Source organism: Hippocampus zosterae, chromosome 17 (genome assembly GCF_025434085.1).
Source record: "Hippocampus zosterae strain Florida chromosome 17, ASM2543408v3, whole genome shotgun sequence".
NCBI lineage: Eukaryota > Metazoa > Chordata > Actinopteri > Syngnathiformes > Syngnathidae > Hippocampus > Hippocampus zosterae.
In genome coordinates this window covers 7037480-7065153 of record NC_067467.1, presented here as the reverse complement: position 1 = coordinate 7065153, position 27674 = coordinate 7037480, and the positions used below count along the sequence as shown (strand labels likewise).

Below are 27674 nucleotides of genomic sequence, written 5' to 3'. Positions count from 1 at the left end.
GCGTCACGGGGCCAAGCGTTGATGGCCGACGCTTGCTTCCTCCTATCCTAGCCGACGTAATGAGCGCTGACAAGGTCGACGCTTGCCAAAAGAGATCACAGTTCCACGCCGGAGAAGGCCAGGCCGTGCTACGTCGGGCCATGTAGAGAAAACAATCTGACCAACTGCCACCACTACTCGGAATATTAATGCGGTGTGCAGACCTGACAACCTGTATACATGCTACCCGGAAGATCCAATTTGTCACCAAAAACTGCACAAAAACAACTACGAATGTAGTGACAGTGCACAGCCTGAATTAATAATAATTTGGAGTGATAATTTTCCCGGATTCTGCTTTAAAAAAAAGACTGCTTGATGCTCTATTTACGATTTCTACCTGAAAACCTGAAAACTTCAACATCTGGTTTTCTTTTAACTCATTCACTCCCAAAGACGTTTTTAAACGTCTTTTCAGACTTGGTCCAGAATTGGCTGGTACTGAATGAGTTTTAATGGGTCCAATAGAATTTTGCAGCAATTAACTCTGGACAATTCAAGTTCTTTTTAAAAGGTTAATGGAATGTGTCGATAGTTCACATTGTAAAGTGACTTTAATTCAAGTTTAAACCTTAATAAAGCTAGCGGGGCATGATGTAATTTGAAATCTTCTCCTATTTATCTCACCATTAAACTTGGATTGGCTACTGTTATTTAATAGTGACTTGTGTTCCATTGTTCATATCCTTGTCTACCTGGGAAAAAAGCAGGTTTTGGTGGAGCAGGTAACCTTGACATTCTACCTTTTATTCTGTGGACGTTTTCCCATTTGTGAAGTGAAATGTGCGCATTGTGGGACTGCAATCTATATAGCAGTGCAGCATGCCGTCCATAGTATCCTATTGGCTTGTTTTTTTTTTCAAAGTGACAAATCGACTCGTGTGTGTGTGTGTGTGTGTGTGTGTGTGTGTGTGTGTGTGCGCGCGCGTGTGCGTGTGTAAGTGTTATGTCTATCTGTTGAATAAAGTGAGAGGGCTCTCTTCTCCTCCTCTTTTCCCTTTTGCGTTTACCTCTTTGACAACCTCACCAGTCCTGTTTGATATCCCTGCACAGCTCTGCACATTCCCTAGTCTCATTTACATTCCCTTAAAGCACACGTCCATTAAAGTCGCCCCATTTTTTTTTCTTTTTCCCATCTTGCCCACTCGTTTCCTCATAGCTGTCGGATAGGCGGATCGTTTTATATTCCCTATTGGTGCAGCTTTAAAAAAAAAAAAAAAAAAAGTCAAATGTGTATGTAGTGGTAGTGCGCGGTGAAAAAAAGAGAACTGATTGTTGTGCTGGAACAAATGTACATCTTGATGAAGCCAGTACAATTTGTTCTGCAAAACTATACAGAAAAAAACAGAAAATGTCAACTAAGAAAACAATATCAAATCGTCTTTCCATATTGAAATGAATTTAAGTGCCAATAATCCGTTCTACCCTCCCCCCCAAAAACCCAACAAAGAACAATAGCTCTCTATAATGTACTAAAAAAGTGTGTGTGTGTGTGTGTATATACTGTGTGTGTGTATATGTATATATATATACATATATATATAATTTATGACATAATTAAATAGGATTTATTTGCTTCAACTCATTAGACATTGTGCGGCTCCCTCTGGTCTTTGCACTGTAGCCACCCTGGGGCAATGTAATGCAGACATCCGTATATGGAGCATATGGAGACGTCTCACCTCTTTGGTAATGTACAGTAATATTTGTCGGTCTTTGCAGAGGAGAAAGAATAAATGCCTGTGAGTATTCATACATTACATACATATTTGTCTCCATGCGTTGTCCACCTTTTGTGTTCAAATATGAGTTGCTGACAGAGTCACAACCAAAAGAAAAAGATAACAACACGGCGACGCCAGTGCTATTAGGTAGCTCGCGTCACGCGTTAGCATTAAGCTAGCGGACTTTCATGCAAAGCTGTGCGGTCGTTTTAAATGCACAATTTTGTTTAATGCTTTGTTTGACAGTCAACTTCAACTGGCAGTTGCAGTAAGCAGCCTCAAACCTTGACGAGTTTATGAAGAATGACTAATTCTGCCTGACAAACTGCTGCTTACTGTGAAGTGAGTCGGGTTCATTGCCACCATACAATGCTCGGATATGAACTTGAGGCAAAAAAAAAAGAAGAAAAAACGGTCTTGAGTGATGAAACTTGCCCAGTCAGTATGCTCGATCCAACGCTTCACATGCCCTTTAAGCACGCCTCCATTAAAGTCTGTCTGGTTCTTTCACTCCTCAACGCCTCTGTTTCCTCACGCCGCTGCCAGATAGCCGACATGGAGGGGAGTCTCATGCTCCCAATCGTCGCAGCAGCCTCTCCTCGCACGCCCGAGTCGGTAATCAAACACACGAACTCTCATACGCGGGCCATTACAAGAACTCTGATGTTCTGTCTGCACGGGGCCCAGCTCAATGGTGTCATTATTTAAACAGCCCACACCACAGATCCGGCCTTGACTAACCCATATGAGTAAAATGGAGGTTGGGATGGTCTGACCCCCCCGCTAAAACATGCTAGATGAGCAACATTATCCTTCCGGGCTATCGGTTCTCACCGTCACCGAGTGTCAATGAAAATGTAATGGAATCGGTTTGTTTTGAAGGAACGATATCTAATGCTATTATGTTGCTTTTGCCAGCGATAGCTTCACCGAAAAGGATGCGGGAGATTAGAGATACGGACCCAACTGGAAGATAACAAAAAAGGGAGGGAAGGGGAGTAAGGTGAAGCGTGCTGGTTTATACGAGATGCTATCGTATTATATTCTATACAGTGATATTGATTCAGGCTTTGTGCTGCAGCTGTCCACTGGACAGGGGTGTGTGTGCGTGTGCGTGTGTGTGTGTGTGTGTATGTGTTGCTGTTTTTAAGTTTAAGGCTTTGACTCTTCTGGATTGGCCCAAAGTGGCATCTATTTTGTAACGGAGACAACGGCTTGATTTTTTTCATGATTTTTAAGCCTCCTTTTATTTACTTGATGGATTTCTCCAATCATAGAAATGTGGCTAATTCGCATCGGCTATCGCATGTTCACGTGCCACGGTCCAAGAATTCCTGCGTCTACTGCCAATCATTTCCGAATTCCTATCTTGTTGCGCCACGCCGGTGTCAAAAGCAGAATGACGGGCAAAGTTTTATTCACCCGTTTACCGCCGCCTTCTATCAAACAAACAAAGGCGGATGATAATTGCATTTTCTTGGCAGAGTTGATGAAACCGTTAAATCTAATTGGGCGTCAGACGTGAACTTGCTGACAGCCCGACACTCGACGAGACCGGGATGGCCTCGAGGGAAGGCGAATTGGCGATGACGATATACCACATCGGTCACACAATTATACGCGTTTAAGAAAGTGATTAGTTTTACGGCGGTGAAGGTGTAATTAATGATTTTTTTGCTGCTTTTATTGCACCTCCGCCTCCTCGTATTGCTCCCTGTAGTCCAAGAGCCGTGGGGGTAGTATCAAATGTAACAAAAGTTTTAACACACGGAGTGAGTCACGGGCAGAATTCAAGCCCCTCAGGCAACGTTGTACTTTTTTTTTTTTGTCATCCGCAGCAGTCGCATCAAACCCATCACGAATAAAGGATATCTTATAAACTGCGATAATTACGAATACCCCAACCTCGCCGAGTCTGGAAAGAAAAAAACCCCCAAAAAAGACAATTTGTGTCTCCTTCATGATTTATTCCAATTTGCGTCTGAGTCGGTGGATTATTTTGGCGTGATTACAAAATATTTCATGCGGCATCACTCTGTGATTTGTAAGTGAAACATGATTGTGACATTTGCTCGCCCGCCTGTTGCTAGGAGGCAAATCATTTGCCTCCCTTCCCCGCCGCTATTTATTGTCATTTTAGTCACAAACACAGGAAATGGAAGAGTCGTGACGGAAACGTGCTCATCACGCAGGAAGGGGGTGGGGGTGCAGGGGGTGGCCACGGGGGCTAATCTGTTGAATATTTCATCAACAAATGCATTTCCACATTTTGTTCCACTTGCCACTTTGCCATCCCTCTGCTGCCACGCACGCGTGCACGCTCGCTCGCGCCAAACATGGGTTTCGGTCTTGAAATTGTGCTGAGATGCCAGTGGGCTTTGTGCGCGCAATGTCTTTGGCACCCCTTCACTTGGCCGTTTAGTTGTGGAACCGAAACTGCAATCAGCAGCGGCGCGGCGGTAGCAATGAGTCACTCTTGAATTACTTTTTGTCTCACACTCCATGACAGCGATTCTCAAAGTGAGTTACTGTCTCATAATATCACTGCCCAAGTACGCTTCAGTCGTGTTGATGTGACCGGGATTTCTACTCCCCCCCACCCCACCCCACCCACTCCCCTTTCACTTTTTGACATGCTGCTTCTTCTACATTTCACAACCAATTCACACCATTCCATCTTGGACTTGCTGCAAATTTATGCATGCGGTCTATTATTTCTCACGTTCCCAAAAAAAAATCACAGCTTTTCCCACCATTGGAACAAATTTTCACGCCTTTCATTTCCCTCGTGACGCATTCACATCATTCCCGTTGGAAATTCAAAATGTTCTTCTCATTCGATTCAACTTGGGAACAATTTTCGACATTCTGGTAATTCACACACATAAAAACATATAAAAAATAGCTGGTTCGCCGCCCTCTGGGCGGCTCATCAGCTAGTTCCTGCGGAAGGCTGGTAAGGTGGGCCTTTGGCCCACAAAAGTGTTGTTGCTTGGTTCAACTTTTTGTTCATCTTCATTGCTTATCGCGAAAATAAAGAGATGTTTAGCTCTACTAAATAACTAACAATTTCATTGCAATGCTTGTGGGTAGACAACATTTTTTCGCTAAGATGCCCGCGCGATCGTAGTGAGCCACTGCCTGAGCGGCACAGTGGCGGCGCGGTGAAGTAGGTACGTTTTGAAAAGGGACAGACGGAAGGACAGACCGCGTGCGGGATGACGCGCAATATATATATATAATAAAAAATTCCCCCACCCTCGTACCCCACGAAGGCAACCCAATGTCATTCCGTGTCAGTCAATAATCATTCCATATCTTTTAACATCATTCATCACTCCACATGATTCATTTCATTCACTATCCTTCCAAATTATTCCATATTTTTTCATTCAGTGTTCTACGACTGAACGCGCAATTTCTTGCATTTTCTAGTTTGTAGTTCACTCACTATATTTGCAATGAATCTGTCAGGGACAGTTTATCATGTTATCAGGGTACATGTTATCATTATTAGTGCATGAAGCAGTTACTTTTTTTTTTTAAGCGTTTAAGTGTTGATGTTCAAACTGTGCGTTGTTTGACAGTAGCTGATAAGAATATGAAACCTTCAGTTTGATAACAACGGCTTTGTTGGATTGAGCTCGACACCTTGCCCCACCCGACTCATCGATTTTCGTCAGGCGTTTAGGCCAGCTGTGAAAGAACATCAGCGCTTGAATTTTGGGATGTATTAGAAATGATTCTTACTTGTGTCGTGGGCTAGCTGGAGCCAATTTCGGGATGTCAGTCGCAGGGCACACAAAGCTAAACAAGCCTTGCCGCTCACAATCCTCATTGATCCCCCAAAGCTTTTTTTTTTTGGGGGGGGGGGGGTGCCGCTCTTTGCGAATATTTGTTATTCTTTTCCAAAGTGGGTCCAACAACTCCTTGAAAGAGACCCACGTCGTATTTTCCCCATTTTTACTTAACTCCATGCAATTTCTCGCAGCCGAAGCTGAACCTCACCAGCCTTTCCTCATTGTTCAGCAAAAGCCGTCCATGCAGACCCTTTGTTCCCTCTCCTTTTCCATTCGGATCGGGTAATGTTCCGAAAAGCTTCTTTTTTGTGTGTGTGTGTGTGTGATGGAAAAATGGCCCTTGTCAGCCGCCCCGCATTAAGAGACACCCTGTTCTGGATGGAAAGCAAACTGATCTTAATGATCGCGGTGATTATCGAAATGATCCAGTGGAAGAGGATAATGAGGCTATTTGCTTTGGATCAAGGCCGTCTGCAAATGAATAGCGGCAGGCGCGGGAGGCGACCTCGGGAAGAAGATAACACCGGCCGCCGTCTTTGCGCCCATGCCATTGACGCGGATGCAATTTGTCCCCCCCCCCCACCCCACCCTCCTTCTCCACCCCAGCCTGCAAACGTTCCCACCGGCGGCGTGAAATCGCTCCCCCGTCTCGCATCTTGAGGTCCGCCCTTTCGCGGGGGATGCCGTCCGTGTTTTCTGCTCTATTAAAATAGCGGCGCATGCGATCCAATGCGAAAGGTCAGAGTGTGGCCTCGGGCTCGTCGCATCTCGTGGCGGCGGAAGTTAGCGCAGATGAACCCCAGAGGTGGGCTGACCCATGTCGAGTGTCTGGAAGAATTGCCACCGTTGCTTTTTGTGGTGGTGGATAAACTCAGCCGTAGCTCATTTGTTCCTTCTCTGCCCACTTCTCTTGATTCCTCATCTTGTTGTTAGCTTCAGCCGTCATGAGTCCATCAAGCCTTACAATGGCTTCATGATGAGCTAGATTGCAAATATAAAAATTTGCAATACACACAAAAAACTGTTTTAGTACTTTCCAGGAAAAAAGAAAAAGTTCAACAACAAAGGCGTATTTTTCCCTCATCAAAAATGCTTCTCAAATAATTTTTAGATTTTCTGGGAGTACACAAATGGATATATATTTAAAAATAGTTTTACAGTATATTTTCGAGAAAATATTTTTTCTTCTAGAAATGAACAAACCTTTTTTTTCTAGAAATGAAATCTTCAGAACACTGAAAAAAGCTTTTGTTGGATTTACTCAGTTTTATGTCATCAAGTGGTTTGCACAAAATTAAATCATTGACAAATGAAAATTGAGTAAATTCAACACACATTTTTTTTCCCAGTGAAGACATGTAAAAAAAAAATGCCTTTTTGCTTTGCAACTAATTTGTATTAAAAAAAAAAGAATAGAGATTGTACTTAACAAAAATAAAGACGTCTTTTTTCAAGGAAAAAAATATTTTTTGAGGTGTTTTTTTCTTAGAAAAGAATTTTGGAAGATTACAATTCCATTTTTTCCAAAAACAAAATTGAATTTTTTCGAGAAGAAAACATTTTTAAAAGAACAGTTCAACTATTCAAGGAAAAAAACAACAACTCCCGAGGTTTATTTCTCGCTTCAGAAAAACATCTCCTCCGCTCATTTGCTCGTCCGTTTCTTACGTTTGCTGTTAATTCGTGTTGCCTCTGTGCCCTTCTTTCCCTCCTTTCCTCGTCTTGTCATGCCGTTGTGCCCTTTAATCCATCATTCCTTCCCACTACATTAAAAGCGCACCTTGCTCGCTTTTTTTTTTTAACTTCACCATTTTCCCACCTCGCACTTTCCCTCCCCGCACCCTCCACTGTCATTATGACCTCTCTCCCTGCTCTCCTCATCTGCTGAGGCCACAGGAGAGCTATTGTCCAAAGGTACAGACTGAAGCAGTTACCGGCGAGAGGGAGGAGGAGTTTGGGGGGGGGGGGGGGTCAGAACACTGACTTTTCTTATTAAAAGCTCAAAAGTTTAAGGGAGGGAAAGAAACAAGGGGCCTTCGCTAAACGGGAGGCGCACGATTTGTAAGCGTTAAATTGCAGAGAGGGCGGGAGCGGCCGTCCGCGCGCACATCTATTACGAGTTATTACTGTCGCTTTATTCTTGTTTTTCCTCTCGTCCTCACTCCCACCGGGCTTGTCCTTTTCTCTCAGCTGCTGGTCATCCTCGGCGCAGAGACGCAAGCACCCGATTTAAAAGCCAGAACACGAGGCGTCTACGTACAATACAGTGTGGGAAGCTACGGTTTTCGCCTCACGTTTTTCGCTCGCCCACACTGCGTCGGTGCTGCTACCTGGCACACTAATCTGCACGGCGACACCCAGCAGGTCGCAGCTTTGGGCCGGGCAGTGCCACCGGGGAGATGGGTAAATATCAGAGAAGGTCAGCGCGAGGAGGGGTGCGTGGAGGATGAGGGGGGGGGGGTTGGGGGGGGGGGCAAATGAGGGATGATGAAGGGGCGGGCGTCGAGATGAGCACCTGGCAACTTGTTTTTGAAACCACATCAAACCATCCCATTCCCAGAAATGGGTTGGCAAAATTACTTTGAGAACAAATTTTTGTGACTTACTGTAGTTAGTTGTCGTCAGTCAGGTGGTTGGATAATCTGGTTGGTCAGTCGGTTAGTTGATTGACTTGTCGCTTTGTCGGTGGGTTGTTTTAGTTGGTTGCTGGTCTATTGGTTGATCAATTATTTGGCTAATAGGTTGGTTGCTTCGTTGTTTTGTTTGTTTTTGGTTGGTTAACCACTCAGTTGGATGGTCAGTTGGTGGTTAGTTTCATTATTTTTAAAATAACTAATTAATTCAGTTCATTGGGTCGATGCACGTTAATCAGCACAAGAATAAGCAGTGTAAATGCGCGGGAATTAGCATAAATGCTAGTTGTTGTTGGTTACTTGGCTAATCTGTTGGCTGGGTAGTTCGTCATTTAATGGTCACTTTTGACGAATTAGTTGTTTTGTTTTCGATTGGTTTATTGGTTGGTCACTCAGTTAGTTGGCTAATTGGCACTTTGGTTGCTTTGATGATTAATTGGCCAGTTGGCTAATCTGTTGGTTGGTTGTTGGCTGGTCAATTAGTTACTTATTGCTTGGCTGGCCGGTCGGATGGTGACGTAGTTGGTTAGTTAGTTGCTAGTTGTTTGCCCAGTTATTTTGCCAATTGGTCGGTTTGTTGGGTGTTTAGCTGGTAGGTTTGTTGGCTACTTGGTGACTTGTTTTATCTGTGAGCTGGTTTTAGCAGTTAGCTGGCTAGTTGGTTGCTGCATGTAACTCATGAGTTGTCTTGCCATTTTGCCATTTAGGGTCATTGTTGGTTAGTTAGCCAGTGGGTTGGTGGCGTGTTTTGTTGTTTAAATGGCTAATTAGTTGGTTGGTCAATTTTAGTTGTTTGGTGCAAATCATAATAAAACACGTTTCTTCCTTTTGTTGCTTCTTTTTTTCCAATTAACAATTGAATGTTGGATGCATACAGTCGTCCCGCATTTCTTCATAAGATGACGGGTCAAGATTGTTTGTCCTTCATCTCAACCCCAGATTGATTAATTATTGATTGAGAGCTGACTTCGCTTCGCATAGCACACTTCTATTAGCAATTTGGGTGGATGTTGGTAGCATTCATCAAATAAAGGGGACAGAGGTTGGCAGGGATGAAAGCAATCCTCCGAAAGCCGTAGCCCTGCCACCGCAGTCTTCCACAATCCAAAAAGAACAAGTCACACACACACACGCACACACACACACACACACACGGGCACACGCACAGACGGCGGTGGCAAGCTCAGTCGGAGCGAGCCTCAGCAGTCACGTCTCGGCTGTTTACGCTCTTTAAGCCCCCAGAGGGCCAGAGCAGCCTTTACTGTCAAAAAATCAAGAGCTAAAGTTCCAGATTGTGATTTATTTCATTAGGCAAATGAGATGTGCGAGGCCCGCGGCACCGCCGACTCCCTACCACACGCAAGCCCACGCGGACACACAATGAGTGTTTTTCGTACCGTGCACGTGTTGAATATGGCCGCATTAACGGCCCCGCGACATATGTCTCACGTCCGACTCAATCAAGCGTCCAATCGCAGTGGAGTGACGAGCCGCTCGCGGTGACAGCTGTCGCCGCGGCGGTGCCGCACGCCGTCGCGGTGCCGCACGCCGTCGCGGTGCCACACGCCGTCGCGGTGCCGCACGCCGTCGCGGTGCCGCACGCCGCCGCCTCCGTCTCCATCAATCTACCTGACCGTCCACGTTACGGCACGCTGAGCTGTAAACCAACAACGGTGACATTTTTCTCTTTTTCTCTTCCCCGCGTTTGCCTTTTAGGTTGGTATCCAGAGAGGGCGTAAAGCTGAGCCCGCCAATCCCCTTCCGCCGCTTCGCTGCCACCGACCGCCATCCATCATGGCTCTCGCAGTCTGTATTGCGTTGACCTGTGCCGTGGCTCTAAGCAACATCGCGCCGTCATCTCAAGGTACTGCACATCGGGAAGATTATGACTGGTTCAATGCCGAAGCAACAATATGATGAGGCATACATCGACATGTGTGTTCGTACTTATATCGTGTGTGGTGTACTGTTGGATGATCAAAACCATGCACCGCACTTAACCAACCCTCCTCCACCAAACGAGATATCCGTCGTAGTGCCAAGACTGACCCTGAAAGGCAAAATAGAGTGAATTGAGAAAAAGTAGAAGAGGAATTTCAGAAAGCTAGATGAAGCGTTAGCTTATTTAGCAACCTATTTGTGGTTGCTAACTCTTCTCATTGTCATTTTTATTGTGGTAAGGCACTTGAGGCAAGAGGTCGGGTGCCTCCGATTTGGCTGTTCTTCACTTCTAACTTTTCGCTTCTCTGCCCTGACCATTATCGGAATAGGTCGGGACGGGAAAAAAAAAGACACTTGATCCTGGATGATCTTATTTTTTAAGTTTGTCCTTTCGTGATTGTTTAACTTTACAACAGACCGAAAAATCAACAAAATTTTACCAATTTTTTGCAGATTTTGTGACAATTTCGTCACGTATGTCAATCTTAACATGTAATGCGATTTCTAAAAAGTCCTATTTTTGCTTGTCGTAAAGGAGCTAATATAGAATGTTGATTAAGTCACCTAATCTTAGCGGTCCTAAATTGTTGGTCTTAATTTGTAATGTGTCATAAAATAAAGAAATCAGCCTATTTTTGTTGATTTTTAATGTTATAAATCGGCCGACTAATTAAGCGGTCGGGCCCAAATAAAACCAACAGTAATTTGAAATAAATAAAAAGAAGGAGAAGAAAATAATGAATCGTAATTGACGCTATTCTGAAGCGAGCCGGCTAGCAAAGCCTGTGGTGGAGGCTGTGCTCCATTTTGGCTGTGTTCCGCCATGTTTGTGAGGCTTCCAAAAATGTGTCACTTGAATATACTGAATGAGGAGCATGTTTGTTTGTTATTTTTCTCCCCCCATGAATGGAACGGGCATATTCCAAAGATGACAATGCCAGGATTCATCAGGCTCAAATTATGAAAGAAAGCCTTTTTTTTTTTTTCCAGTCCAGACTTTAACCACATTAGGATGCTTTTGGGTTTGGTCCAACACGCCCTGACATCCATCAGCTATTTGGCCCAAAATGAATGCAAATCTTGATTAAAATGAATATCGTGACACGCCAAGGCAAATGAATGCTTTAATCAAGGGGAACAATGAGTGAATGAAAGTTTTTTTTTCCTTAGTCCCCTCCTGCCAGACAGCCTACTGTACAATCAATACGACCCATGTTCTTTGTTTATTTATAAACTACAAGCCGCATAATGCTTTGTTTCCCCCGACTCCCTATAACGTGACACACTCGCCGCCGGTGCGTTCGGACGAGGGTTTCTGCAAATGAGCATGTAATATTTACATGTGAGCCGCGCCGCCGTGTAGCTTGTAAGCGTATCGACTTGCTGACCGGGCTGGAAAAGGCGCTGCACTTGATTAAGCAAAAGTGTCTCGGTGAGCCGAGGTGCAGGCTCGTGGTGGGGGGAGCCTATGTGTGAATGTCAAAAACGTTTGCTGATGAGTCGAAGCGTAGCCACGGTATAAGAGGGGAATCCGTGCGTGTAATGCTACCATATGTGCGGCTCCTTGCGTGCTGTGGATCAGAATTTCCTTTCATTTCATGATTGCATGTATGCCCAAGAGCATTTTTACTTACATTATTTTGATTACTGGATATAGGTGTGCCTTTTCAACGATTTTTGACCTGACCGGAATCTCTTCTTTCTACGAGTAATCCACATTTTACACGCGAAATAAAACATTCAAAGTAATGAAGGAATTTCACAAATTCATTTGGATTGACCAATTTTTAACCGATTTTGTAAAATATTTGTCTCATTGTTTGAATGAATTAAAAAAAAGTGATTCCTTCCATAGATTCAGCACATTAAATTTGTCACCTGGAATTCCCAACTTATGTTTATGTTCCGTTTTACAAATTCAGTTTTACAAACGATTCCAACATCAGTTCAATTGATTCAGAGCTTCCTCAGAACATTTTTTTCTCTTCCCACATAATTCCAAATTTTAGACCGAAAACACATTTCATTCAAATAAATGGAGAAATATTAAATCACTTCAAACTCAACATTTCTAAATTTATTTATATAATTGTACTGTCCCCCCCCCCAAAAAAAATCTACTTTTGTAAGAATTGCAATTAAATGTTTCCAAACTAATTAATACATTTTACCAAGCTCACATTTCTCAACATGTCAACATTTTTTAATTACTGGAAAAATGTAGCAAATATACACTCTCCAATAATTCAGCTTTTTCTTTTTTAATAGATTTTTAGTTTGACATTCTACATTTCACAGCCTCCATGCATGTCGGAGACAAACTGCAATTTCTAAAGATATTTCCCGCGTGTGTATGTGATGTGTTTTCACGCCTGGCAGCAGGTGACCTGGTTAGGCGGCTTGATGCTGGAGGGTGTAGAGGAAGAGTAGTAGGGACTGCTGCGTGTCCTGCTAGTGGCCTACACACACACACACACACACACACAAGGCAGCTCACCATCTGCTGCGACGCTCCTAGTCGGTGCCCTGCCAACCAGCCTCTGGGTGACGGACATTTAGCAAGCAGAGAGGGCGTGAGTTGATGAAGTAGTGGTGGCGTTGAACCGAGCGAGCGAGGGAGGGAGCGGGGCTGGGCTGGGATGTAAATATTTGTTGTTTGTGCTTGTGTCAGCACTGCTATTAGCATTCCCCGCCGTGTTAGTTGACCACCGAGTGGAGCGGGATCTATTTTTTCATTCGGCTCCTTTTGTAGCACTGCATTCGTTCCCCCTTTGTTCAGGTGTTGCCCTCTGGCGCTATTTTGTTTGTACAGTGGAAGCTCTGAGGTTGAGGGCCATTAAAGAATGCGTGGAATTTTCCCATACGAAAGATCGTACATTAGATTCTTTTCATAGGCCCAACCACAAAACTGGACAGAGAATGTTGAAAGGGGACCTATTATGGAAAATTGGCAGTCAAGTCTTGCATACAAATTGTTGTGCGCCGGGAGTGCCACTCATCAAGTGCGAAATTATCCAAGGTTGTGAATCTTTTGTTTCAATGCCTATTTTTGAAAATCTGTGAGCAAGCCGTTGTGCACTTTCACCCCTTCGTTATATAACGTTCGGGTTCATTTACATAACTGCGCCCACGCCAAAGTTTTTCCACCGCGCGTGACTTGGCGACTCATAGAAGAAACATAACCATGTTCAAGTGATGGCTGAGTACGGCCACCGGACTATGTCTGAATCACGACAGCAAATTCAAGAGGTAAGCAGAGCTGCATTGAGTTAAGTTGAATGCAAAAAGGTGGGGGTGTGGGGGGGGGGGGGTAGCCAAGGTGCAATGATTGATCGACAACTTATCAATGAGCCAAATATATTGCTAATTACATTGGTCAACAGCATATTTCAATCCGGGATGGTTTGATGTGTCTCTAAAAAGTGATGCTACATGTACTGTAGCAGCTACGCGGAGAATGGACTGGCTAAACTGAGCTCTAGCGAGGACTTATGTCTTGCCTGTATGTATGCGGTACATTCGCGAGGGTACAAGGGATCGGGCTATGCGAGCTGACCCCCTCAGACAGCATTAATAATGCATTCGTAATCAATTGAACGTGTATCCAGCCCTGAGGCGCTAGCGCGAATCCTTTCTCCCGCTAATGGACTCCGGCACACGTGTATGTTAAAAGATCCACGCTCTCCCCCGCAGCACTGCGCATCTCATTTAGGCCGCGGAATTTTAATTAATTTATTTAATTCCCTTTTATTGCCATGACCGGAGGACCAGGAGGAGAGAGGAATAAGAACAATGGAGATGGAATTTAGCCGAATGGGCCATTTTGTGATGTGACGAGAACCTTTTCAAATGGCTAATCAAAACTGATTTAGAAAGCCGCGGGTTCATCACACTTGGCTTCACTATATCTTGTGCATGCCTTCCCTTTTTGTTTTTTTGAACTTAATGCTATACCCTATAATTTATCATTTAATAATCCAGAGATACCTTAAGATTGACCATAATGGGCTCCTGGTCGACATTGTGGTTTGAGATCAATTAGAGTTGAAATAATTCTTATTGCCAAGGTTGCTAATATTTAGAGAAAATGGATGGATTGAAGCTTCAATCCAGTCTCTGTCCAAAACCTTGTAATAGCAATAATTTGCGTAGCTGATTTCCAAATTTCTGTCAGAATAGAAATTAACGGGCCTCATGCGATTAACTTAGAAACACTTGAAAAATCTTCAAAACACTGACATTTAAAACAAAAAAACAAAATACCTGTTTGAGGAATCAAACAGGTATTAAACAAACTCAACATAAAACATCAATCAATTCACAAACACACAGTGCAAGTAGTCTTACCTTGCGGTAAGCTAACTTGTGGCTAGCATGAGATGCTAACGTCAAAGTCTTTAAAGTGGAAGTCAAGTCAAAGATTTTATTTGCAATAATACTATCCCGATTATAATATCAACCAAGCAGCAATTTTTTGTTTTTGTTTTTTTAAATCCATCTGCGGGGGCGGCCATTTTGCCACTTGCTGTCAACTGACAATGACATCAAATAATAATAAACAGAAAGGCTTTATGAGTTGCCTGTAGACCAACTGCGAGCTAATGTATAATAAATCACCTGTGCCGCTCGCCACCAACCCGCAGACAAGCGTAGAGCATCCTGACAAAATGGCACGTTACCTGACAAAAGCGGAACATTCCATCTATTGATCGTGACACCGAACCCCTCCGAACGCACTCAACATCGCCCCCCCAAAGTCCATTAGGCTGGCCTAATGTGGCAAACACGGCGGCCCTGCCGCGGCGTATGTATTAGAGCCACACCCCCCCCCCCCCCCCAACACCTTTGGCTTTCATTTAGCACGCTGCTAACCTTGCTGCGACGCGCGTCGCCGTGCGTTATTTCACCGCGGTGGCAGCACGGCCATTATAAGGCTATTTGTAAGTCATTTCACCACATAATGCTTGTGACATGTTTCAATTTGCAAATGCGCTCACGTAGGCTCATGCGTCTTACTTGTGTTCCACGCCAGGGTGGAAACTGGCTTACTAGTTTAATCTTGTATATTATAACTGCCCTCCCCTTCTCTTCCCGGTGTGTTTTTCAATTACATTTTCTATTATACATGTGCGACCGCATCATATCAATAATATACACACTAGGCACTTGATTGGGCAGACTTGCACAGACCAAGAAAATGCGGGCATTCAAATTAAAACTCAACTGTATTTATTGAACACTTTAAACTTTAAAACACAAAAAAAACATAAACTGACACTAGTATCAGAAACAACTCTTGGCATTATCTAACCGGATCGACAATAGAAACAATTATTTGATCCCCTGCGCATGTTGCAAATTTGCTCTCCTCTGATTTTCATGGTTGTATTTTGATGATGGCAGCAGAATGTGAGAAAACCGAACTGCACAATTCTCAAACATGGCCATTCATAAAAAGCATGTGATTATGAAACTGTGTATTCGTGATAAAATAACAGTCGTAGCAAGGCTAAGCTAGCATTAGCACTGTGAGCAGCCCGACATTAGCAACGGCTGCTAAATAGGCATGATTTATTGGTGATGGGGTGTTACTATAACACTGCAAATTACCAGTTTGGAGTGTTTGTTTTTGAAATTCACAATCAATTAAAAAATCCAGAAGAGGTGATTTAAAAAATGTAGCTGTTGATCAGTTGCTAATTCCACGTCGCTTCTCTGAATCAAGTCAAGTCAAGTCAAGTCAACAGTATTTATAGAGCACTTTAAAACAGCCATTGCTGCATACAAAGTGCTGTACGTGGAGCAATTTAACATGCACAATAAACAGTAAGACAAATCGGTAATAAAGGCGGTAGAAAGCACCAAACAGTAAAACCAAGAACAAATCCTCTCGGGTCCCTTTGCTCTGCTTTTGTTTGCTTGGTCATACAATCAGTTTTCAGTGCATTATTTGATTTTTTTTATTGCATTGTCCCCTGAATTTTCTCTACATTGTAGTCTGTGCCTACAAGATCTTTCTCCATTAATTGTATCTTTCACTTCACAATGTAAATCTGATTTAAAATATACCGAAAAGTTAACCTCCAACGCCGAGCAACTCCCATTCGCCGTGGCAATTGGATAATATTGAAATTGCAATTCCACCGACCCTCTTAATTCATAACACAATTGATTTCCTGGCAGCCGAGTAGTAATAACATCATGAGAGGCGATGCCGCTAACCCTGCTATAGCCTCTGTTAATTTATTAATTCACGACGCGATGGAGCTGCGGTGATTTCATGTTTGTTTTTGTTCTTTTTCTTTTTTTTAACATTTGCATCACTTTTGTGCCTCGTTGTCGGCATCTTTTGAATGGATGTAAAGACACACACACACACACTTTCATCAATTCTTAATGTACTTTACTCCTCTTCTGGCAATGCACTCTTAAAAAGCGCTTCTGTCTAATAGAACGATCCACTTAAAAAAACAAAAAAAATAAAAATAAGCATGCTTTTGCGTATGCATTCAATTTGGCGCACACTCAAAAAAGTCTTCCATATGTCACTCACAAAGATACGCATCCGCACTTAATTATTATTTTAATCTGCATGCTAATGTGTGTACATGAAAGGTTGGTGGGGGAATAATGAGTATAATAAGAGTCATGCATAAGTTTCCGGCTGAGTTTACTTTAGCCTACGAAAGGGAAGGTAAACATCGCATCTGAAAAGATGCGGTACAAAAGTAGTAAGTTGTGGGCACGTATACCATCATTGGATTTGAGCGATCAACATGCCCAAAAGTGTGAGTCTCTTCCGAATTTTGATGAAGTTGTGACGTTTAATCCACTGTTCAAATGTTTGGAATCATCTCCCCCTTTTAACTCCTTCAATCCCAGCCATTTCCCAGCCAATCCCAGCGTTTTACTGGATTTTGACTGATCTGGCAAGGCCCACAGAATATTTGGTTCTAATGCGATATAAGCACATAAATAAAGTTTAAAGACTCTTCTTTCAACAGAAAAAAATGTATTTTTCCATTCTTCAGCAATCGGCATTGTAATATGGCTATGTTTCATGAAAATGGCGATTCCTGGGCAAAAAGCGGAGAAAAAGAGCTTTTTGTGAAAGCATGTACCGTATTTTCACGACTATTCGACGCATCGTACTAATGGCCGCAGTTTCAGTAATGCGTGACATTTCTGTATTTTACACATACACAGGACGCATCGTACGAATGGGCGCAGTTTTACAGTGGTAAAACATACGCCAGCTTAAACATACGGTATGCATGCGCGCACTCTAACACGTTAGCTTGAAGCATACGGTAGCACGCCAAGACATACAGATAAGATAAAAACACGTTTTTAAAAAGGCAACGAAAGCAGAACTGAGTTTGGGTGTATTTTATTTAGCCATCGTACAATGTTCTCATGTTTTTCGATCAATCATCACCCAGAAATCCATCAAAGTCCTCATCCTCTGTAACAGAAGCAGAGGACTGCACATCTCAGTTGTCATTGAATGCATGCTAGTGTGAGTTGCTACGCATTGCCGAGCGGAAAGAAGGAGTACCAACAGCAAAGTCAACATTTCTCTCGTGTGAAGCTTTCCCACATTTGAAAGTAAAGAACAGAGCGAAACATGGTGGCAGCGCGTGTGTGTGTAGAAAGAATTGAACAATTGTGCAAGTACCTTAATCCATCAAAAACGCCGCGTTCCCTCTCGTTGTTGCGTATTGTGGCGTAACTCGCCAAGCGCTGCCTCTCACTCTTTGTAAAGTTGTGTTTGCCACCGATCATCCATTGTTCCCATGCCGTTTGCAACTTTACTTTGAACGCCCGGTTGATGCCAATGTCCAGCGGTTGGAGTTCTTTAGTCAAGCCTCCGGGAATAACGGCAAGCTCAGAGTTCATTTGCTTGACTTTTTTTTCACCGCTGCTGCGAGATGGGGACGCATGCCAAAAGCATAACCGGTGGCTTTAAGTTTGAACTGAGCTTCGTAGGCGTGTCTTTTTGTCGAATTTATTTTCAGGGGTTCTTAGAAACCAAAACCGGAGTTGTTTTGCAACAATGCACATTGCCACACTCTATACAAGTGTTGGTACTGGCTTGAGGCGTCCACTTACACGCCCACCCTTCACCATTGGCGGACTAGCTTGTCTGTCCTCTCTCTCCCTCTCTCGCTCTCTCTCCCTCTCCATATATGTATATATACACGCCCACCCTTCCCTGATTGGCCGACTTCTTTCATGCCTGGCCACCGTCACTTCCGCCTTTTCTCTATATAAACAGCGTGTCGGCTGGCAGTCAGATTTTGGAACTCGGCGAATATAAAGGACGCTCCGCACCATAAGGCGTCCTGTCCATTTTGGAGAAAATTTAAGACTTTTAATGGCGCCTTATAGTCGTGAAAATACGGTAATTCAATCATGTCTGATTCAATCACCACTGCCACCTACTGGTCGCTGTTTTTACATGATTTACAATGCAAACGGCTTATTCTCATTCACAGATTGCATCAGACCCTCCTCTCTATGACGCAACAAAAAAAAAAAAGACTTAGACGTACAAGTACGTCCTTGGTAGGCGGGGCGTCATATTAAAAAGACGCACAAGTGCGTCTTGTGGAATGAAAGAGTTGACAGACTATACTAGACTACACGCCTACACGCACTAGACTAGATAGCATTTTTGAAAGCTCGATCGCACTTGGCCAACAGCACAAAATGTACAATGTGATCGTTGTGATCACTCACTCGATGCAGCGCATTATTTTTTACAAAGCTAATTTTTATCTTTCTCGTTTTCTTCAAATATTCAATGGCCCTCAGGTTGACGTATCAACCAACATTCAATTGTAAAAATCAATGCCAGCATTTGGCAAACAAACTAGTTTCAAGATCACTGTAGCATTTTGTTTGTTGTGTTCAGACAGACTCTTGTCAATGTTTGAGGCACCTCAGGCTGCCAAATTTGTTATCTCGAGCTCCCCCGATGCCTCCTCATCTTATTAACAACAGCGGCAGCGGTCTTGTCACTTCTTCAACTTGTCATCCATTCTCTTTTTTCTCACGTTGCTTATGACCGCATGTCGATGTGACAGCCCTCACTCCAAAAACACGTCCAGTCCTCACCTCACCTCACGGCACTTTGCTATAAAATGCAACTCTCTCACATTTGTCGTATCTCCATCGTGCGTATTTTTATTAATTTTTTTTTCGCCTTCACCTACGAGTGCCCGTGCTCCGTGCGGGGGTTTTCAAAGCCCCGGGCTGAGAGCGGTGGATCACACGGGGGTGCCTGTGCGAGCGAAAGGTTAATGGACGGCCTTTGAACATGTATCGGGAGTCGGGGGAGGAAAGGTGAGGCGGCGGCAGCATGGCGGCGGCAGCATGGCGGCGCGTTCTTTTCAAGCCGTCCTTTTTTTGAAGATGACACTCAGCTTTCCCACGTGTCCCGCGTTTGTTTTGTTTTGTTTCTGTGCTTGCGGTATCGGCGCGCGCCAGCGTTTGTGTGTTTTCGATGTTTGTTTGTGTTTGGGATGTATGTTAGCTTCGGCACTTTGATTCAAACCCTTCAAACATAGCTCGTACAAAAAGGCTGCCGGGCCGTTTGTGCAGTCGTGTGATAGCTGCCGCCTTGCTCTCTGGGTCTAGCGGTGTAGAGACGTTATGCTATTGTTTGTCACAATTTATTTTCAATTTTCTTGAGGGGTTTTAATAATATGCACTCGACAAAATATCAACGCAGACCCTATTTCTTGTCCTGACGAAATCAGCCCGTTTTAAGGGGCCGGCCCGGTTTTGTGCAAGTGGCCCGATTACTGATTGGCCCAAAGTGACTGGGCTTCTGTTACCATGACAACTGGGGAGAGAGCCCCGACGAGGGTGGCTTCTATTTACAAGTGCAGAGTCCAGAGTCAGAAAGCAGCAAGCACCTGTTAAGACAATTACAACATGTTTTTTTTGGTACATTGTGTGTACGTGGCACATGAATACATCCCCATCCCATGTTTTCACTCCACCAAATTTGTGCTGCGGATTATAATCTAAAGTTCTTCATTGAAGCGAACGCGTGCTTCCAGCAAAACTCTTATGATGTAGCCACGCTTACTTTTGGCTCTGACATCATAGGAAGGTCGTCACAATTGTTTTTCGACATGCCAACGTTTCAGGCAGTTGCTTGAAAGTGGCTCTGGAAATAGTATCTCTCATTCTCCTCAATCGTGTCTGCTCAGGGGTTTATACTTTCCCCTTTTTATCTGGGCCTATTTGTTTTTATCAATTCCAAAGGCAAACATATGGTCCTAGATGATTTAAATTTTAGAAGCAGAAGCAATGACGTAATGTACATGCATGTATGCAGACACGCACGAGCGTGGCACTCATGCCCGTGCACACCCACGACCTAATACTACTACTACTAATTAGCATGCAAGTTTGACAAATGTCAAATTGTTCCACTGGTGATTATTTTTCAACACAATGTTTTACCATTGAAAGCACATTTTCATTGATGTTGATGATATTTTCTAGAACAAAAGGACTTTTTGGATGTTTGAGGCGTAAGTAAACATTTCGGAATAAACATCACTGCTTTGCATAAATTACATCTTTTCACAAACAGCTGCCCTTTTTGATCCAAAATATGTGATTTGGGCAAAAATACACTTACACAACTTATGTTGTACTGCTGAGTACTAAAAAAACGAGGTGTGTGATGCATAATCCAATCTTTCAATTGGTAGTTTCTGTGTTTACATAGTCATAAAACATCCGTCAGAAAATAGTCTGGAACGAGATCGGTTCTCTTTTTTGAAAATGTCATTGAGAGAGTTAACTCCGGGCTTGCCCATTTGTGTTGAAACTGAAAATGTTGCATGGATGAGGCCTGAGTTGTAAATCTTGAAAGACTGTCCGGGCATCGCCAGAGCGAGGCAGTTCACTGTCAATGTAGTCACGTATTTTCTGGAGAGTACAATTTAATTAGGCATTTTGGTTTAGCTGAAGAAAAAAGGGGTCAAAAGGAGGCCAGGTAGGACGGCATCCAAAAATGGGAGCGTTCGACACGCGTTGTATTGCTAATTGGGTTTTATGGGTATGAGCATAAATATGAGGTCAGGAGCGCGGGAATTACTGTATAATCAAGACTCGTACGTATTGCAAAAGGGGATGGGCTAACTCGGAGACATCCACTGCGCAAGGCCAAAATTTAGCACGCACTCCGATACACACAGCGTCCACGCAGTCAAAGCTTTGCCCTGGCGTCTAAGGAGGTTAATTAAGTGTCTAATGCGGCGGCAGGCCCAAGCTTTGACACTCATCTTCCCTAACAGGTCTCTGGATGCGATTTGCAACTCTTCCGAATGTGCGGGCATTTTTCTGACAGGGATCCTCGCCCTCGTTCGCCTCCACACTTTGCCTCTCGGCTGCTAGCTTCTCTTCTTCCCCGCCCCGACTCTTGACTTTGGCACGAGCGCGACTCTCTTGGGTAGAGGTGGCTAGTAGCGAACTCCATTGATTCCGTTACACGAGGAACTTTTGGCATGAAGTGTACGTGTCACGGTAGTTGAATTGAGCATATCATTTATACTTTGACGTGTGTATTTTTGTTGAGAAGAAATGCTACTTTTTTAGCGTTACACCAAGTTACTTTCAACTCGCTGCTTGTATTTTTTGGGTTGTGAGAATGACGTGCCATTCGCGCAAATTAGCTGAAGAGTGACCAAAAAATAAAATAAATGCTGACACAAGCAAGCAATAGCGTGAAGTCGATGCCTTCAACTTTTAAGTCCGGTTTTTGGTGTCCCATGACCGTTGAGCTAGTTTTGATCCGTGGGCTACCCATGTTGTCCTTGGGGCTAACTAGTACACACTGACACCATTTTTTGTTTTGTTTTAAATTAAGAGAAGGTACATGAATCAACAGAGGAAAAAGGCATCCGGGTTTGTCTTGCTCCCTCCTACTCCATGCGTAACTGCTCGCACCTCCCCTCTCAGCTCGCGAAGAAGGAGGAAAAAAAAATAAAAATAACAGCGACAGTTCCCAATTGAAAGAGCCGACCTGTTTACTCAACTCTGCAAGCAGCCAATCATATTGTGCCCTGTTTAGAATTCCCCTCAGCTCATTACCGATGACAGACAGTAAAAGCGGTTATAGAAATCTTGACTTTTTAAAACCACAGGGTTTTTTTGTTGTCGTTGTTTTTCCAGGGAGGGAATTGGGGAGTGGAGGCGGTTTTACAAATCTCTGCGAACCAATGCACACTGCAGTGTGTCTGGCTCCACCCTTCAGATTCAGTCCCACTGGGCTTTGTATCCCAAAGGGAGGTTGCTAAGGCTGTTGGGTTTTATTTTCCTCTCTCAACTTGACTGTAGGAGAAAAAAAAATCTATCCGGTGTATAGCACCAAATGTAACCAGGCTTTATTATTTATTCTGTTACCTGACTGGCCTGCCACTGCTTCCCTGCGCCACCTTCCCTTTTACGCCAACGTGTTGCGCTGATGAGACACAAGATGTCTGGCTGCTCGTGTGATGTGCGTCACAAACAAAGTTGCTCGCGGCCTGTAACACACAGCTGCTCTCTCCCCCAGGGAAAAATATTTTACACCGGTTGCAGCTCACACTTGGACGGGCTGATTTTTATTTTGGGGCTATGTCTTCTAACCTCCCCTGCTGGAGTTGTTGTTTTTTTTTTTTTTAATTCCATAATTAGGCACCAGCGCTAGCGATGAAGCGCGTTGACAGTATGAGCACGTCCCGTCTCGCCTCGCTCCTTAAGTGTGTGTGTGTGTGTGTGTGTGTGTGTTGGCAGCTCAGGGCTGTCTTAATCTCCCCGCCATGCCTGCTAGGTCCCCCTAAAGCAAAGTTTGTCAACAAGCGGGAGTTGTGGAGGTCGAATCTGGATGAGTTTTGTTGGGCTGTTTGCCCGTGAGACTGTTTTTTTGGTACCGTATTTTCACGACTATAAGGCGCCATTAAAAGTCTTAAATTTTCTCCAAAATGGACAGGACGCCTTATGGTGCGGAGCGTCCTTTATATGCGCCGAGTTCCAAAATCTGACTGACAGCCGACACGCTGTTTATATAGAGAAAAGGCGGAAGTGACGGTGGGCAGGCATGAAAGAAGTCGGCCAATCAGGGAAGGGTGGGCGTGTATATATACATATATGGAGAGGGAGAGAGGACAGACAAGCTAGTCCGCCAATGGTGAAGGGTGGGCGTGTAAGTGGACGCCTCAAGCCAGTACCAACACTTGTATAGAGTGTGGCAATGTGCATTGTTGTAAAACAACTCCGGTTTTGGTTTCTAAGAACCCCTGAAAATAAATTTGACAAAGAGACATGCCTACGAAGCTCAGTTCAAACTTAAAGCCACCGGTTATGCTTTTGGCATGCGTCCCCATCTCACAGCAGCGGTGAAAAAAAAGTCAAGCAAATGAACTCTGAGCTTGCCGTTATTCCCGGAGGCTTGACTAAAGAACTCCAACCGCTGGACATTGGCATCAACCGGGCGTTCAAAGTAAAGTTGCAAACGGCATGGGAACAATGGATGATCGGTGGCAAACACAACTTTACAAAGAGTGAGAGGCAGCGCTTGGCGAGTTACGCCACAATACGCAACAACGAGAGGGAACGCGGCGTTTTTGATGGATTACGGTACTTGCACAATTGTTCAATTCTTTCTACACACACACACAGGCTGCCACCATGTTTCGCTCTGTTCTTTACTTTCAAATGTGGGAAAGCTTCACACGAGAGAAATGTTGACTTTGCTGTTGGTACTCCTTCTTTCCGCTCGGCAATGCGTAGCAACTCACACTAGCATGCATTCAATGACAACTGAGATGTGCAGTCCTCTGCTTCTGATACAGAGGATGAGGACTTTGACTGATTTCTGGGTGATGATTGATCGAAAAACATGAGAACATTGTACGATGGCTAAATAAAATACACCCAAACTCAGTTCTGCTTTCGTTGCCTTTTTAAAAACGTGTTTTTATCTTATCTGTATGTCTTGGCGTGCTACCGTATGCTTCAAGCTAACGTGTTAGAGTGCGCGCATGCATGCCGTATGTTTAAGATGGCGTATGTTTTACCACTGTAAAACTGCGCCCATTCGTACGATGCGTCCTGTGTATGTGTAAAATACATAAATGTCACTCATTACTGAGACTGCGGCCATTAGTACGATGCGTCGAATAGTCGTGAAAATACGGTAATATTGCAAATAAGAGTTGATACGGGTGTGTGGGGGTGGGGGCGGGGGGCGTGTTTCCTTTCCATCTGGGGTCTTGTTTAATTCTCCCATGACTGATCTAATGCTCTGGACTGCTCTGTAATGTAGTTTATTTGGCTTTGTATTACACAAGCGGACCTTGTGATCACGCTCCATCATTGTCAATGTTTGGGGTTTTTTTTTGTTTTTTGTTTTGGTGCATTCTGAACCCTGGTGAGAAGAAGGGGCGGCTGGCTGGTGACTCCCCTGCCTGGTCACTTTTCATCTCGTCTCAGCTGGCTGCTCGGGCCCAAGCTAATAGCTCATAGATGATGTGGATGAAAGTATAGGGGCACAACTGCAGTAAATGTTGACATTTGTTCCTTTATACCTGTAATATATCGGATAGGTGACATGCCGTCTGGAATGTGTATTGGGAGAGCTCATGCACCTAACAGCAGAATCATTCTGTAATAACATTTACATTCTCGAAGAGAACAAGCTGGATTTTTTTCCCCCATTCTACTCAGCCAATGTTCTGTAATTGAATCAATCTGAGCTATGTGTTCACAAAAAAAGTTTGAAGTATTTATAAGGCAAGGCCCACCCTGAAAAAAAATGAAAGGAAAACCACAAATTCCATTGACGTTTAGATATGCTGTCCTTTCATTCAATCAAATGAAGGTGAATTTGTAAAAATGTGAAATTAATTTGCCAATTTAAAATTTGTCTTTGGAACTGAACATTTGCCTTGGGGGACTTCATTTAAAGGTCCAAGTGAGATTAATTACTCCTGAATTTTTTTTGTTAGCTGGAAGACCACAATCTTTGCTGGAATATTTTTATAATGAGCATTTCACTCACTCTAAGAAAATATGAAACATCTTTTTATTAGGATAGAAACGCCCCAATAGGAAGGAAAGACCCACAGACAAACAACCATTTGGATAAATTCAAGTTGAGCCCGGAGTCCTTGTTTTTACGTGTTATGTCATTCATCTTGTTTTCTTTTTTTTTCCCTTTCAGAATTGTTGTTTTCCTGTAAAGGGAAATCTCTCACCTTTCTGACTGCCTGTTTTAGCTGTCACTCCAGTCAGAGCTGTCGCTGCTTCCTTTGAAATCTTTTTGAAATTGTCAGGAAGAATGACTATGTGCCTGACTGTGCTGCAGATTGAACAGATTGGGCTCGATACGTAAGACGAAGAACCATGACCTTCACCTTGTCAAACACCGGGCAAAAAATGTCCACTGACGTCACTCCCAAATTTGCCACTCTTCCAAAAAGAGTGCAAGGCGACTCCCTATTTTCTTGCATTTTCCCGTCGTCAAAAGCCTGCTGTCCCAATACTTTTGCCCATGTTGTGAAGCTCACCCGGTTATGCCAGGCGTTTAGGTTTGTCTGATTATGTGGCAGCCCCTTTCAGCTCGAAGGCGAATGCGCGGATGTCACAGTGATGGCCGCGGTCGCCCGGCCTCGTCACCGTTGACAGGCCGAGCTCCAGCCACTCATTAGGCGAACTTAGCGCACTAAGTGAGCGCTTAAGATCCGAGCACGCTCAACTGATGAATTGCCAGGGACGCTTCTCGGCTGCGTCGCGATCCCTATCGCCCCCCCCACCCCCCCAATGACTTCGAGATGTGTTGTTTTCCTGGCCGGCGTGGAGGTCACTCCAAAGACAAAAGGGGGGAGAGAAGAGGAAGCGGGACTCTGACGTTTTCAACATCCCGGCACTGCTTTTGGCGTGAATGTTCTTTGGCGCTATGCTTGAGTGCAATGCTAATGAGCAGCATTAAAAAGATAACTGCTGGAGCGGGCAAGGAGGGCTAAGAGCGGCTCGTCACGTTACGGGCTCAGAAAGCCAACTGGCTGCCTCACAATTTGGCCGGCGAGCTCCACAAGTTGGATGTCCTGTTGAAGACACGCCGCCTGTAAAATTCCTCGCTTATGCCATCTAGGGAAACTACAGTGGCTCCTTGACTTGCCAAGACGAATGAAGTTTATGTTAGCGGCCTATGATTAGTTGGATTCATTTTTTTCTTTCAGTTGAGATAAACAATCCGAAACACAAATACAGAATGAAAGCACTTGCAAGGAGCAGACGCTATGACTTAATTTGCATAACTGCATCTCTTGATATCACTCACTGGGCCACACCCCTTAAAGGAGACAGGATGTGATTTTTACTTATAAGTACCATTTCGTTAAATTCTCTTGTTTTTTAATTTTTTTATTTTTTTTAAGATGATGCCACTTTGGAGAGATTTTTTTGCGCCTTGCGCTTACCCTATTTTCCGGACTATAAGTCGCTCCTGAGTATAAGTCGCACCAACCATAAAATGCATAATAAAGAACAAAAAAAAAACGTGTATATAAGTCGCACTGGACTATAAGTCGCATTTTGGGGGGAAATTTATTTGATAAAATCCAACACCAAGAACATACATCCCATCTTGAAACGCAATTTAAAATTAAAATAAAATTGAAAACAACCAGTAACATATTAAGAGTTATTCAGATAACTCGGATAACGAACATGCTAACCAGTTCACCAAACCATCTATGTCACTCCAAATCACTAAATCCAATGAAATCCTCATCCTCTGTGTCACTTTAAAGCAACTCCACAAACTCTAGAGGTAGAAGATGCAGGGCTTCCTCTTCTACGTCGCTTACGTCAGACTCATCGTGGTTTTATCAACACAGGTCTAGAGCGGCCTCTTGTGGTTCAATGTGAAAATAATGTGAAATGATATAATAACATGTTAATAATTTCACCCATAAATCGCTCCAGAGTATAAATCGCACCCCCAGCCAAAACTGCGACTTATAGTCCAGAAAATACGGTACTATTTATTATACACACCCCGACTGGGGGCGTGCCTTTAGAGTCCTCTTTCATGCCCACCCATCTCAATTTTACGTCCGCCTTTCCTCTGTATAAGCAGCACCCCTCATCGGAGTCGCATGACAGCATTTGCAGATCTTGGAACTCGGTGCATACACAATGCATTATTAGGCCGCCCCCCCGTCCATCTTGGAGAAATTTTGAGACGTTTAAGTGCGCCTTTTGGTCATGGAAAATACGATACTATTGCATCTGGACAGTTACCGACTTGATGTGTGTTACTAGAGATGTTCGGAGATTCTGTACAGGTTGTCAGAAATGTCAGAGCTAACATGCCGCGGTCAGAATTGGTCGGAATTTTTTTGGGGGGGGGCAAATCCCAAAGCCAAAGCTCTTATGCCTTCGAAAACGTCAAAAAAAATGACAGCTCCGCGTGGATACGGCGGGATAAAGTTCTGCACGGCATGTGAAATAGTTCTCTGGGAATG

The 27674-nt window shown here is 43.8% G+C and overlaps 1 protein-coding gene across 6 annotated transcripts in view; it reads left to right on the top strand.

Moving 5' to 3' along the window:
* adgrl1a (adhesion G protein-coupled receptor L1a) overlaps positions 1-27674 on the top strand; it is a 220946-nt gene that overhangs the window by 131622 nt on the left and 61650 nt on the right. For 5 of the 6 annotated variants that reach the window (XM_052048907.1, XM_052048908.1, XM_052048906.1 and 2 more), the window contains one exon: positions 9913-10060. In XM_052048907.1, coding sequence (XP_051904867.1) covers positions 9991-10060 — 70 coding nt within the window. In that variant the 5' untranslated portion in view covers positions 9913-9990. Of the gene's footprint in view, positions 1-9912; positions 10061-13131; positions 13387-27674 lie in introns of those variants that run through there. The other variant, XM_052048909.1, reaches the window with a different exon arrangement.